Raw genomic sequence first — 15471 nt, 5'->3', positions numbered from 1 at the left:
ATCAGCAATAATGAACTTGTGACTTTCAGAACTCAACCTAAGATATCTTTTTTGAAAGCATAAGGGATTTGGGAGGAACAAATTATCCACTTTCAGTGGAGGAAGTCTGTAACCGTATTATCCTGAATCAGGCCATCGATAGCCTCAGAGGTGACCCTGGCTGGCTCTGAGAATGAGTCTCTCAGACCTCAGACTCCAGCTGCTGCACTATGAAATCCATCACTGTGTTTGTGCAGAGGCTCTGCTTCTCCCAGGCTGCCCCCCCCCGCCCCCCCACCCCGTCAAGGACCGAGCACGGCACGCATACTAAGCCAGGCCTCTTCCTGGGGGATGAGGAATTCCTGTGACCCGCAACTTTCACTCAAGAACTTCCTGAGACCTGGGTGAACTTTCCTTAGAACTGCACTGCAGTATAAGACACTTTCACCCCAAGTTCCTTCCTCCCTTACCTCTCTCCTTCACTTGGGAGTCAGACTTGCATTACAGTCTCAAGACTCTCCTTGACTCCTTCCCCATTTTCTCTCACAAGCACTGCTAATACATTTCTTGTATACCCAACCCCACCTTGGCATCTGCTTCTCCCTTGCATTGCACACTTTTTAAAAAACTAGCCATTTAAGGGGTGCCTGGGTGGCTCAGTCGGTTGAGTGCCTGACTCTTGATTTTGTTCAGGTCATGATCTCATGGTTTGTGAGTTTGGGCCCCACAAGGGGCTCTGTGTTGTCAGTGTGTGGAGCCTGCTTAGGCTTCTCTGTCTCCTCTCTCTCTGCCCCTCCCCTGCTCGTGCACACGTGCTCTCTCACCCTCACTCTCAAAAATAAACCTAAAAAAAAATCTAGCCATTTAAAATGAGTTATTTCTAAAATATAGTATTTGCTTACCTATGTGCTAAAATGGAATACACTGAACATGGCAATTCCAATGCCTTTTGAAGTTGAAGATCTCAGCTAACACCCAACAAGCTCATTAGTAGTATATTCTTGAGGGGACAGGCTCAGAACCACATGCAATTCAACAAAAGGTCCTGAGCACCTGCTTGCTATATGTGAGAAATATGCTAAGCATTATAGGGAATATAAAGGTGAGTAGGACCCTATTCTTACCTTCAAGGAACTCCCAGTATAGAGAAAGAGAAGCCACAGATCAAACTTTGAAGGACAGACTATCATTAAGTACTAAAACTGACATATAAAGCACTAAGTAAATTAAGAGATACATTCTACTTAGGGGATGGGGTTGTAGTAGAAAGCCTTTGTGGAGAAAATGGTATTTGAAATGTACTTTGAAAGACATTGTCAGAGCCTTCATTCCTGAGAGCAGTCCAACAAAGACACTTTCCATGCTTGCCATACTTGGCTCCACCCCTCCCCCAAAGTGTAAATCCCTCCCATCATAATTCTCTCACATCCTCTCATTCCCAGAGAACTGGAGGCTTCTTAGTTCTCCTCCTAACGTGCTCCTCCCCCAGTATTTCCTCTTTCATCCCACTACCACTTAGACCCTTAAGCCAGAAACATAGGAATCAGTTTTGACGCCTCTCTTACTACTCTGTCATTCAATCATCAATCTACTTTTACATCTAAAAATCTATCCACTTTTCTGTATGCCCACAGCTATTGCCCTAGTCAAAACCACCATTATCCCACCCTAACTGGCCTTCCCCACTGCTCACAAGATCTGGCCCCACGCTTCAGACTCCCAGCTACTCAGAATTTCTAAAATGCTCAGCTCCTCATGAACTCCAAGCCACCATAAATCTTTGAACACTCTTCCTCCTCATCCTCACCTGGTTAACTCCCACTGCTACTTAAAACATCACTCCTGTCACTCCCGAACAGAAGCACACAGGACAGTCTCCAAGCTACCTAATGCCACCAAGACATTTCTCAGCCCATTCCTCTATGGTCTATACTGGTTTTCCATTAACTAGTGCCTTTAAAAGTCTTACTTTTTTATGCAGCAGAACCATTTTTTCAAATGTAATCCTATGCAGAGCCCTAATATGTAAAAGGGCCGAGCTTCTCAGCTTAAAGCAAAAGGTTTCGAAGCTTCAGTCAACCTCCTCTATCCTAAGGTACTTCTTCCCTAAAATCTAAGGTGCAAGATAATGAAAACACTACTGTACTATATTATACTGCCTACTCAAAGGAAGCAATACAGTACAGTACAAAGAGTGGTCTTTGAAGCCAGACAGATTCAGGTTCAAATCCTGATTCTATTCCTTATTAGTTATAAGATCTTGAGCAGTCTGCCTAAGGACCCATTTCCTCTGCTGTAAAACTCAGCCACAGAAACAGATGACCACTCTCACTACTTTCATTTAACATTTAATGGAGGACCTAGTCAGTAAAATAAGGCAAGAAAAACAAATATCGGATTATCTGTAGTAGCACATGATAATAATGTAGAAAATTCTGTGGAATCTGCAACTACCAGCAAAATCAAAGGATACAAGTTCAATATACAAAAAGCAGCTTTATGTTTGCATATTTGTGACAATTAGAAAATAAAATTCTAAAACAATTTACAATAAAATTAAAAAACAATTTAGGGTTAAACTCAACCAGACATGTAAGGCTTTTACACTGAAAACTACAAAGTGTTGCTGACAGAAATTAATAAGTCTAAATAAATGGAGAGATACACCATGTTCACGGGTCCAAAGATTTAATATTGTTAAGATACAAATTCTCCCTAGTGATCTATAGATTCAATGCAATCACAATCAAAATCTCAGCAAGATTTTTTGGTAGAAATTGACAGCTGGTTCAAAATTTATAGTGAAATCCAAACCTAGAAATGCTAAAACAAGATTTTAAAAGAAAACCAAAAATTGGAGGACTTATACTACCTAACTTCAAGACTCAGTATAAATCTACAGTAACCAATAGTGTGGTACTGGTGTAAAGATAAACAGATCAGTGGGATAGAATGGAGATGTTTGTATATATATTTACATAAATATATACAATACTTATTCATTTAATTTTCATAAAAACATCACAGTCAACAGGGAAAGAGAAATCTCAACATATAATTTTTTTTATGTTTATTTTTGAGGGAGAGACAAAGCACGAGTGGGGAAGAGCAGAGAGAGAGTGGGAGGCACAGAATCTGAAGCAGGCTCCAGGCTCCAAGCTGTCAGCACAGAGCCTGATGCAGGTATTGAATTCATGAATCACGAGATCATGACCTGAGCCAAAATTGGACACTCAACCGTCTGAGCCACCCAGACACCTGTATTTCAACATATAGTTCTGAAATAACTAGATATCAGCCTAAAAAATGAGTCTCAATTCCCACTTTATATTATACACAATAATTAATCTGAAATGGACCACAGATTATGTAAAAACTTTTCTATAAAGTTTTTAGAACACAGCATTAGGACAGTATCTTCATGGCTTGGTGGCAGGCAAGAGGTTCTCAAATACAGAGAGCAATAACCTTAAAAAAAAACAAACTAATAAATTTGACTCCATCAATATTAAAAACTCTGTTCATCAAAAAACACCATTAGGAGAATGAATAGACAAGCCACAGGCTGGAAGAAAATATTCATAAAACATTTTTCTGATAAAGAACAGTTACCCATGATATATAAAGAACTCTTACAATGCAATACTAAAAAGAACGCAAAATTTTAAATGGGCAACAGATTTATGCAGACACTGCCCAAAGAAAGATACAAAATGGCCAATAAGAACATGAGAAAGTGTTCAATATCATTAATCACCGGGATAATGCAAATTGAAACCACAGTGAGATACCACTACAAACCCACCACAGTGACTAAAATTAAAGACTAATAACAACAAATACTGGTAAAGATGTGGAACAACTGGAACTCTCATACATTGTTGAGGGAATATTAAAGGTACAACCAATTTGAGAAAAGGTCTGGCAGTTTCTTATAAGACTAAACACTCTATGAGCCACTTCTCTTAATATTTACACAAGAGAAATGAAAACACAGGCCTACAAAAAGACTTGTATAATAAGAACATTCATGGAAGCTTTATGTATAATAGCCCCAAACTGGAAACCTCCTAGGTATCCAGCCACTTGATAAACAAACTCTGACATAGTCCTATGATGGAAAAAAGAACTGAATTCCTAAGAAACACAACCTCAAAGCCTTACAAAAATTATATACTATATGACTCTATTAATATGATGTTCTAGAATAGGTAAGATTAATAATCTATGGTAGGATGATAAAAGATCAGAACAATGGTTACAGGGATTGACTGAGAAGGCACAGGAGGTAAATTTCAGGAGTGATGGTAATGTTCGTTATCTTGATAGAGGTTTGAGTTGTATTTGTCAAAACTCATTAAATGGTACAATTAACATTTGTGTATTCCACTGTACATAAATTTTACTTAATTTTAGGTTTTTACCTAAAAACCAAAAAGAACTGTAAACAAATACTGAACTCTACTTAATGACATGCATGTTGCAATGTTTGGAGGTAAAATGTACTGATGTCTGCCACTTACTTTGAAATGCATCAAAACATAAGATGGATTGGTGGATGGAGGGAGGCAGGGATGGATAGGCATGCGATAAAACAAACATAGTAAATGTAAATTACAGAATCTAGGTGATGGGTACACAGGTGTTTTAATGAATAATTCTTTCAACTTTTTTGCATATTTGAAACTTCCCATAATAAAACATTGGGTTAAAAAAAAAAAAACAACTTAATCACAAGACAAAAACACTCTAAAATGAAGTGCAACATTTTTTCCTATTCTACCCAAAGCTGTGATACAAAATACATTATGGGGAACAGGGAGTAGTTGCCACTTTTATTATTTGGATGAAGCATCCTCACTGCTGTGATTTCTGGATCTCACTGCCATTGCTGGATTACAGTCTTCCTTTCCACTATGACATGTGCCATAATCCTTGTGGACCTCGTCATCACCCATATATGTAATACACCAATCCATCATTCAATACACTAACTCCAGAGCTCCCAATTGTCTTATTTCTTTCATTTCTGGAATCTTAAAACCCTAAATTATTATGATGATCTCCAATCATAATCCCCTGTCTGCTCTCGCTACCCTCCTCCTCCAACTCATCAAAGATTTCTAATCCACGGAGCCTTCATCTATACCCCCATAACCCATCTTACAGCTTTACTTTCTATCACCTGAAATATTGCTATCCTCTTAGTCTCTACTGCAGCCACCTGCAATCAACTCTCCTTCTGTGTCCATTCACCTGAACCGATGAGTGCTGCTGGAGGAAATCTCACAACCACCAGACCAATGAATATGCCTCCAAATTTATGGTCTTCACACTCTGCACTGCTCAGCAAGTTCTTTCTGATTCACTGGTTGGCTCCTTCTCCACGCTCCAAAACAGCAATTTCAAAACTTCACCATGCTTCTTAAACTCCTTACTCATTTCTCTTTCCTCGCTCTATGTAAAGAATCTTGCTATTCATTTCGTTAAGAAAATAGAGGATACCTAACGTGAACTCCCTGCTGCTCAACCTACAAACCCTTATTTGTCTCTTTCCCTCCCATCTCAGGAAAAAAAGATGCCATCAAAGATGCCCTGCTAGAGGTAGCATAGCATAGTATTTAAAACTGCAGACTCTCTAACCAAATTACTCTTTCTAAACCTGTTTTCTCTCTTGTAAAATGGAAGCAATAATAGTATCCAATGAGAATTAGAAAACACATGTGAGTACTTAAAATAGTACCTGGCAAACAGTTCAAGACAAATCCCATTACTTGTGTTCCTGGGCTACTCATCTCCTCATTGTTCAGTATCTTCACCAGCACTCTCTACCAGCTCCTGCCCCAAAGACTCCTAACATATACAAGTTTCCATCACCTTCAAATAAAAAGCCTCCCCAAGCTTGAATCCCTTTCTTGCCACAGCAGTATCTCTTTTCATTTCCAAGCTTCTGGAAAAAAAAAAAAAAAAAAAACCATAGTAATCTGGAGAGTGGGGGGGGGGGGGGGGCAGGGCGGCAGAAGTCATCTGTCCTTGCTACCTTGCTATTGTCTTTCCATGTTCTTCCGTCATCTATCCACACTGAAACCGCTCAGACGGAAGTGACCCCTTAGCTGTCAAATCTAACATTTTCAAGCACCTTACCTCACTTATCCGTAGCCTGACGCACTTAACGACTCTTCTTGCAGCTCCTTACTTTCTCGGCTTCTCAGACACTAGGGTCTCATACTTTTTACCTGACTCCTTCCTTCTTTTTATATTTCCCCTTCAAATTCTCATAGTTTACTTCCTATGCCCTAGTTATAAAGTTCAGAGCAGAGTTTCAGCATTAAATAATGATATATACAAAGTTGCAGATATCAGTTAATCAATATAAACACCAACAAAACATACCAACACGATTTTGTGCATTTAGAAAAGAAGTATTTCCCGGATAAGTGGAAAACTGTGTGGATGGCTTCTGGAAGACCTTCACTCTAAGCAGCTTTACAGTGAAACATTTAATTAATTAATTTAAGATTTTAGATTTAAGGTTTTGTTTTTAAGTAATCTCTACAACCTACATGGGGCTTGAACTCACAACCCTGAGATCAAGGTAGCATAATACTCACTGAGCCAGCCAGGAGCCCCGTGAAACATTTAATTTAGAAGTCTGGACCTCCTTTCTTCAGCTTGCTGTATCTACATTCACTGAGTAGACCCTGTATTGATCACTGGGACCCAGTTTGTTCCAGGCTCTGGGTTATACTTCCTATCTCAACCAACACCTGGAATGAATAATGTCAGGTACAAGACGTACAATAAATACGAAGAGGGGGATCAAGATCTGATGTCTCTTGGCCTGACCAAGGATCCAACAGAGAAATAATTTTGGCAGAAGCCTCAGGTCCAGAAGAGAAAAACAAAACCACAAGGCCCAGGACTGAGGAGTCTCTACTCCAACTCCTTCTTTCTTTGATTTTTTTAAACATAGGGGGTTTTTTTGTTTTGTTTTAAAGTGTTTATTTTGAGAGAGAGAGAAAGAGAGGGATAGAGAGTGAGGAGGGGATGGGCAGAGAGAAGGGGACAAGCAGGCTTCACATTGTCAGCACAGAGCGTGATGTGGGGTTCGATCCCATGAACTGTGAGATCATGACCTGAGCCGAAGCCAAAAGTCTGACACTTAACCGACTGAGCCCCCCCAGGCTCCCCTCCAACTTCTTCCTTCTTCATCCCCTTGAATCACTCCTTCCCCTGCTCTTCTCCTACACACTATTGCCCACTCCTCCCCCTCCCCAACCAGGTCTAATGACAGCCCTACTTCAGTCTTACCTCTAATTTTCAGTAGGTGGCTTTATCTACTTTTAACTCCTTCACTGATGTACAACTGACATTCAACAAATTGCACATATCTGAGTTGTAAATCTGCTAAATTTTAATGTATGTATATATCTGTGAAATTATCAGCACAATCAACAAATGAACATAAAAGCCTCCCCCTAAAACCACCACTCACTTGCTCCTTGTCGTTGTAGGTAAGTTTGCAATTTCTAGAATTTTATATAATAGAATTATACAGTATATACTCTTTTTTTTGATCTGGTTTCTTTCATTCAGCTGAACTATTTTGAGATTCAATCATATTGTCATGTGTATCAATAATTCATTCCTTTTTATTACCCAGTAGTATTCCAATGTATGGCTATTTCACAATTTGTTTATTCTTTCACCTGTTAATGGACATTTGGATTGTTTCCTCTTTTTTTGCTGAAGAGAACTCTCATGAACAGAATCCTTGTATAAGTCTTTGTATGGATAAAGACTTCATCTATTCTTTTTTTTTTTTAACGTTTATTTATTCTTTGAGAGAGAGATGTTTATTCATTCTTTGAGAGAGAGAGAGAGAGCACGAGCAGGGGAGGGGCAGAGTGAGGCAGATACAAAATCTGAAGCAGGTTCCAGGCTCTGAGCTGTCAGCACAGAGCCTGATGTCGGTCTTGAACTCACAAACCACGTGATCATGACCTAAGCTGAAGTCAGACGCTCAACCGACTCAACCGACTGAGCCACCCAGGCGCCTCCAAGGCTTCATTTATTCTTAAGGCTTTACCTCCACCCCTGGAAGTTCCAAATTTGCGGTGGCAGATACCAATGACAACTGCCAGCTTGACAAGTCCACCTGGATAAGCCAAAAGGACTTTTAAATCAACGTGTCTAAAACTCATCTCTTTAGGCCACTCTCTCCATCACAACGGCTTCTTCTCCTCCATTGTCTGTTCTGACAAAAAGCACACAAACCAGAACTTAGGGACTCTTCCTGCTCTCTTACCACTTGCCCTACTCACTGAGGGAGTGACTGGGTCCTGTCAATTCTACCTTTAAACATCTCTCAAAATCCATCCCTAAGTTTCCAACCGAGTTCAAATGCATCCTTAATTCAAATGCATAGTATCTCTTGACTGGACTATTAAACTAGCCTTCTAACTTTTCTCCTTACCTCAGGTCTCATTCTTCTCCAATTCATTTTCTATTCTCTGGCCAAAGTGAATTTTCTAAAATTCCAATCTGATGTTACTCCCCCATTCCTCAATGACTTTCATCCCCTCAAGATAAAATTCAAACTCCTTAGCTTAACATTTAAAAAACTTCTCTCGAAACCAGTTTCCTATCCAAACTCATCCTCTGCCACTTCCCACTGTGCTCTGACTTAGTCGTTTCTGGATGATGTCATACCTTTTTATTCTTAGTGCCGAGGGCAATGCTTGGTCTGTAGTAAGCATGATATATTTATGCAATAGACAAGATAGGACTTAGACTGAGAGAGGTAGTGGGACACTCTGGGCATATTCAGGAAAAGCAGTAGTCCAGTCTGGCTGAAGCATAAAGAATATGAAAGACCATGGTGGGCAATCCAGCCAGGAAAGCAGGATGAAGCCAGATCACTGATCACCATCAATTCTCTGGTAATGACCGTGCACCGCATCCTGTGACCTCAAAAGATATCGTTAGTTCTGAGCAAGAGGGCAACGTATTCAGATGTGTACTAGAACTTCTGAAATTTGAAAAATAGATACGGGAAAGGTGAGGCGCAGTAAACTAGTTAAGGTGCTATCACAGTAGTCTAGGAAAGAGGACTCAAGGGGCGCCTGGGTGGCTCAGTCGGTTAAGCGTCCGACTTCAGCTCAGGTCACGATCTCACGGTCCGTGAGTTCGAGCCCCGCGTCGGGCTCTGGGCTGATGGCTCAGAACCTGGAGGCTGCTTCCAATTCTGTGTCTCCCTCTCTCTCTGCCCCTCCCCCGTTCATGCTCTGTCTCTCTCTCTGTCTCAAAAATAAATAAACGTTAAAAAAAAAAAAAAAAGGAAAGGGGACTCAAGAGTAGGAGGGAACAGATTAGAAGAACGTGTCAAAGGGGAATAAACCTACAGGCCATGCTGGGTTTGGGCAGCAATGTAAGAGAGAGAATGCCGAGACGACTCCAAAGTTTTTAACCAAATAAACAACAAGAGGACTTTTTTTTAATGGTCAGTGAAGGAGGAGACAGATGATGTAGTTTGGGTATTCCACGACCCATTCATTCAAGCAACGGAAGTTCCTACTAGGTGTCAGGCACTGTATGCATGAAGGATAAAATGAGGGTAAAATATCATTCCTGTTCTCAAGGACCATCTAATCTAGTTGTGGGATGGGGCAGACAAGTGAATAGGAACTTACAATTCATTATTAAGTGCTAGGCTTCAGTGCTAAAAGAAAATGAAGACTATCCAACTCAGCCCTGAGGATTTGAGAAAACACCTGAGGTCAAGTGAGTCCAGAAGGAGGAGTAGTGTTAGGCCAGGCAAAGGGCAGTCCAGGGGAAGAGAATAACATGACAACAGAGCCTCAGGTAAAAGAGCTCAAGTTGGGCACATCTGCAATAGTGCATTGAGTCTAAAGGAAGAGTTCAAGATAAAGAGAGCAGGCAGGTGCAAATGCAGGTTCTGAGCTCCCAAGAGTACATCCAGATATGAAATTGTATTCTCAACCTCATCTTAGGTGGCGCAGAATCATCACCAGTGGCTATCTTAAATAAGAATTAGAAGAACCTACCGGCTGGATTGTGTATGCTCCCACCTCCTCCCATCACTTGTGTCCTGCAAGGGGATCTCTGCATATGCTTAAGGCTGTTTTTGCAAATAAGCAAAGAGGACTGAGGGGACCTTGACAAATGGGAGATACATGTCCAGTCTAAAGAAGGAAGCCATTTACTCAGCTCCAGCAGTTTACTGTCTTGCCCAATGGGGAAAGGCCCTCCTATTCTTCAAGAAAAGCTGAAAATTCGGATTTTAACATCTCCCACTTTTAAATAGTGGCAACTAGTTACATTAAAAGTGAAACAACAGGGTGCCGGCCAAACAAAATGCTTCTGGAGACAGATTTCAGCAAGGGGCACCGGGGTGGCAGAGTCAGACCTGGTCGGCCAACTCTTAGAATGCTCTCTCCACTACTTGACAGTACCCTCACAACTGATAGAGTGTCTTGATGGTTCCCTGGAACAGGAGTTGTTTGCTCTTAAGCAAAACAGCCCCAAACTGATGGTGTTTTGAGTTCTTCTGTATGTTCGCAACAATTTTTTGGTCTCCTCCCCACTCCACTCCCACCTCTGCCAGGACCAGGCTTCAGACACGACTGAGACCTCCCACTCCCCTATTATAAGCTAAGACGCCAAGCTTGCAGGTAAAGCAAAAGTAAAAAGAGAGCCCTGATGGAGTTTCTAATGAATAAGGTATGTAAGGAAGATGGCATCTCTTTGGTTTTCTTAGAAAACAGTATCACGGAGACGTTTGATGTCACTTAAGGGAAAAAGTCAGTAACTTACACCTGAAAAAAATGAGCAAATTCTGCTAACACACTAAATAGTTTCCACTGTAAGTCTCCAAGGAGGGGGAGGAGGGCAAAAGGGAAAGTAAAAGTTGCTGGCCTTTGGGAAACATCAGGCACCTTTTAAGACACAGTTTTTTTCAAAGTATACATGTTCAGAACAAAAGGTACAGCATAATCTCAACTCTCAGGAGGAGCTAAAATATATTTTAATAACATAAAACGTTCTTTGAGCAACAACAAATTGGACTTCAGAAACACTCGGAGACTAAAGCAATCTCCACAGAAAAGGTAAAAGGGAAACAAAAAACAAGGATTGTTTTTATCTTCAAACACAGTTTCTAGTGTTGTAATGTATTTACTAACTCACAATGTTGCTTTAGAAGCTTTTAAAATGTAGCAACATTTCCTAATGCTACTAAAACATTTAAAAGCAAAGATCAGGGAGCATACAACTTTAGATAACAAGGTGGCAAACCTGAAGACACAGAGAAAGGTTAAAAATTCCAATCAACAGCCCGAAAGATAGTACCAAGACTCTAAACAACAACAACAAAAGTGGCATGTGCATCCGCCCCTGTTAATCGGAGGAGTGGGGGAATTCAGGGGAATGAAGAGCGATTACACAGGGCGAGCAAAGCAGGCCGTGTTCCCGCTGGCAAGCGAGCTCTGCAATTACTTAGAGCAAGCATTATGGCTAGAGCATTCTTGAGCCCACTAAAACCAGCATACTGGACACCTAAAACCGGAGGCTGACAGCAGCTCCAGGGTAAGACCGAGAAGGCGGAAAAGTGGCCTGCTGTGACCTCCACTGAAAACTGAGCCTCCTCCAACTCTCGTCTCGGAATCAGGGACAGGACATTAACCTCTCGGGAGGCTGTTTTATTCGGACAAACTCTGCCTGGCTTGCCGCGGCCTTCCCACACACCGGGTGAATGTCAACACGGAGCCAGCGAGTGTGGGGGAACCTCTCAGCGTGCGCGGTCCTTTCTGGGAGGCGGCGAGACCGGGAAGAAAGACGGCCTTGCGCGCGCCCCGCCTCCCCAGCCCTTCCACCGCCCCGGCCCCGCGCCCTAGCGGGGGCTGCAAGCCGGGAAGCGGGGGTCCCGCGCGCTCCTCACCTTTTTCAGCGCCGGCACCAGCAGCCCCCGCCACTTGGGTGCGTTCTCCTCGCTGAAAAACTCGTACGGCAGCTGCTGCGCCTGCATGGTGCCCCCGGGGCGCCTCTGGGCGGGGAGAGGGGCGGCGGCGGCGGCGGCCGGGCCGGGGAGCCGCGAGAGGGCGAGCTCGCAGCACCGAACAGGGCCGCGGCCCCACCGGACGGCCCGGCCCCCTCGGGGCGCCGCGCGGCCGGGCTAGCCCTGGAGAGGGGGCTGAGGGGCGAGGCTCGCGCCCGGCCACCCACCCGACACGGGCACCAGCCGCGGAGAGCGAACGCAGCCCGGAGGCGGCGGCGGCGGCATCCCGCACCACCGCCCCGGGGCCGGGCCCCCCCCCCCTTCCCGGCCCGCCGGCGCCGCCCCGGGCTGCCCTCCGCCGCGGCCGCCGCCCGCCGGGGCTACGCTCCCGGGCCCGGCCTGGCCCCGCGGCGGAGCCGGCGGCTGGGGGAGGGCGTGCGGAGGGACGCTCCGGCCGCGGAGCCCGCTCCGCGCAGCGGCGACCCCGAAACGCGAGCGGCCCGAGGCGGAGCGGGGCCGGGGGGTAGCGGGGGAGGGGAAAGGCCCGAGGTCGTCGTTGGAGGATCTGGCTGCCCGGAGGTGCCGCCGCGGCCGCCGCCGACGCCGGTGTAGCGCTCGAGCTTCCTACTAGCGAACTGAACCTGCTGGCTACTGAGCATGCGCTGCCGAGCAGGGCCGGTTCGCTCCGGGTTTTCCTGCTCCCCAGCGAAGGAGGAGGGAAGCGCGAGCGAGGAAGGGCGCCCCGGAGGACTGCAGGGGAGGAGCGAAAGGGCCCCAAGAAGTCGAACCCGGGCCTTCCGGGTGGGGTGCGAGCTACGGGGAAGCGGCCCCCATTGTGTGGTTGGGCCGCGAGGAATCCCACCTCTCTTTTGGCGTCTCTGGGCCTGTAGTTTCGGAAAGGGGCGTGTATGTGTGTACTTTGTTCCTGAACACGAAGATAAGAACTGCCCAGAGCATGCAATGTATAGTAAACAGACTGGACAAAAGATAGGTGCCTTTCTAACGAAACCTACTACTCAATATTTGTCCGGTAATAGAAACGATTGCAGTGTTTCCGATTAGTCTTTCCACATCACCAAGAATAAAATGCGTACCTGCAGTATAGATTTTGTGTGTGCGTTTCAAATTCAGTATGTTCATCTCTCAAGCCCACTTAAATTTGAACTCCAATAACCACTTACCTCAGTGGAAATTGAGACCTCTCTTGCAGCTCCCAGATCCCTGAGCACCTTACTTATGTCCCTCTAAGGGCATTTAGTTTATCTGTTTTGTAATCTCTCCAGGCTCTTTCAAATAGATAGCAAACTCCTGGAAGGCAGATCTTTTTCACTAAAGGCTCTACACAGAATAGACAGTTAGTGAATGTTTGAGGAGTGCTAAATGAGCATTATCTACAAATTGTTCATCTCAGTGGTACGGTGCAGCTGGCCCTCATGGTTTACCATTAAGCACTTTTTGAGCATAATCTCATTTAATAGTCATAGAATCCTATTGTTTTCATTTAACAGATGAGGAGACAGCTTAGAGAATTAGCCTTGGTTGAAGCTGATATTGTTCAGCTATTTCAGAGAACAATAACCAGGATCACGTGGATGAAAAATGTTTAAGCAGTGGTTCTTAATCTCTACAAGATCTCTTTACAAATCTCGTAATAAAAGTCTTAGGTCCTTCCCTTTTAAAATGTACACACATGGTTTATATTTTAATATCCTTCACACTTTCAAAGTATTTAGAATGGCATTTTGAAAATCATCCATACACCCTCTGGGTAAGGTGAGATAGAGGAACCATAGCTTTGAGTGGAGTTAAGGTAGGAGAAGGGGGTCTCAGAGGAAAGGGACTCTCATGTCAGCCATCTTCAAATATCTGATATCAAAGGATTAATATAGAAAAAATCGTATGATATGTAGGGGTGGCTGGGTGGCTCAGTCAGTTAAGCATCTGACTATTGATCTAGGCTCAGGTCATGATCTCACAATTGGTGAGACCCACAAAGCCTGCATTTGGCTGTTTACATTCTCAACCTTTTCTTACCATTCTCAACCTTGTCTCACCACACTCCAGTCACAGTGGCCTTCTGTCTGTTCCTAGAAAACAGCAACCTCTTTCCTGCGCAGGTTCTTTGCTCTTCCCTCAGCCTGAAACTCACTCTGCTCCTAACTGTTCACTTGGCTGGTTAGAAACGTCACCACCTCCAAGAGGCTTTCTCTGATCACGCTAAATTCCCACCTATATGTTGTTACCATAAACCTTGGTTAGTCCCTTGCTAGCATCATCACGGCCACTAGAATATACTGCAAGAGATCAACCTACTTCATCATTACATCCCCAGGACCTACAGTACTTGGTACACAATAGATGTTCAAGACAAGCTAATCACAGTTGTCCCAGGAAGCGGGGCTGTGCGGATGAAAACGGTACATTCATTCACTTGGGACGTCGGGGTTAACAGGCTGGACTTGTTGACCTCCGAGATCCCTGACAACTTGGGAGCCTCTGATTTGACTGCAGAGGTAAACAAGCCCTAAGAAACAGGGATTACAGCCCGTCATGGGCATGCTTAGCAGCCGGGACAGGTTTTCACTAGTTTGGACATTTGGGCCGCAAACTGAGACCAAGCAGCTGGAGGAAAATTGCAGCGGAGAGGCTCGACGCTTTTCAGCTGAGAGACCTGGGCTCGGCACCGCTAAGGTCGGGGAGCAATCGAGCCCCTCTGTGCCATTTGGTTGTATCTCTTGGCACAAAACACCTATGGGCGTGCAGCCATTATAGACAACCGTGGCGGACTCAAAAACGCGCTAGTGGAGACGTGAAAACTCCGGGGGCCCTCAGCGTTAACCGCCGACAGTGGCTGGCGGCGGCGCAGGCGCAAAAGCTCCCTTCGCGCCCCTCCTCGGCGCTAACAAGCCTAGTGCCGGAGCGGACGTGACGCACGGGGGCGCGTCCAGACGAACCAGCCGAGGCCCGAGTGGGACGCGTCCAGGCGTGCTAGCCGAGTTCCGAGAGTGTCGCGACGGGAGCGGGGCAGCGGAGCAGGGGGCGGGGAGGGTGTCGGGTCTAGCGGCGCGCCCCCTGCAGGCGGCAGTGCTCTTTGCCCTGCTCCGCCTCCGGACGCAGCCACGGGGTTCCCTTCCTCGCTATGGCCACAATTGTCTTCCTGAAGCAAATTTCAGGTCCGGTTACTCTCCTGTTCAAGAGCCTTCACTGCCCTCCCAGGATAAAGTCCGAAGTCCTTAGCTCTGTATTCATCAGGACCTTGCACAATCAGGCTATTCCTTATCTTTCCAGCTCTATCTCACTTAAAGTGAACTACTGTTGCCTCCTATTAACCCATCCTTTTCTCTTGTTTCCTGCCTATGCTGCTCCGTCCGCCTGGCGTGTCCATAACCGTTTTTCTTTTCAGTCCCTCCTGTCACAGCTTCACCCCATCTCCCATATGGGCACCCACCAAGGAACTCTTTTCCACGCTGTTGTTC

At 44.8% G+C, this 15471-nt stretch overlaps 1 protein-coding gene across 3 annotated transcripts in view; it reads right to left on the bottom strand.

The window, feature by feature from the left end:
* Window positions 1–14047, bottom strand: part of SOS1 (SOS Ras/Rac guanine nucleotide exchange factor 1) — a 149647-nt gene extending 135600 nt beyond the window's left edge. The window contains exon 1 of one of the 3 annotated variants that reach the window (XM_042982117.1): window positions 14030–14047. In XM_042982117.1, the coding sequence (XP_042838051.1) occupies window positions 14030–14032 (3 nt within the window). In that variant the 5' untranslated portion in view covers window positions 14033–14047. Of the gene's footprint in view, window positions 1–11938; window positions 12285–14029 lie in introns of those variants that run through there. The other 2 variants (XM_042982115.1, XM_042982116.1) reach the window with 2 other exon arrangements.
* Window positions 14048–15471: the final 1424 nt, after the last annotated feature.

The sequence above is a fragment of the Panthera tigris genome, chromosome A3 (assembly GCF_018350195.1).
Source record: "Panthera tigris isolate Pti1 chromosome A3, P.tigris_Pti1_mat1.1, whole genome shotgun sequence".
Classification (NCBI taxonomy): domain Eukaryota; kingdom Metazoa; phylum Chordata; class Mammalia; order Carnivora; family Felidae; genus Panthera; species Panthera tigris.
Note: the sequence above shows the minus strand (reverse complement) of the source record. Positions and strands in the feature narration are given on the sequence as shown.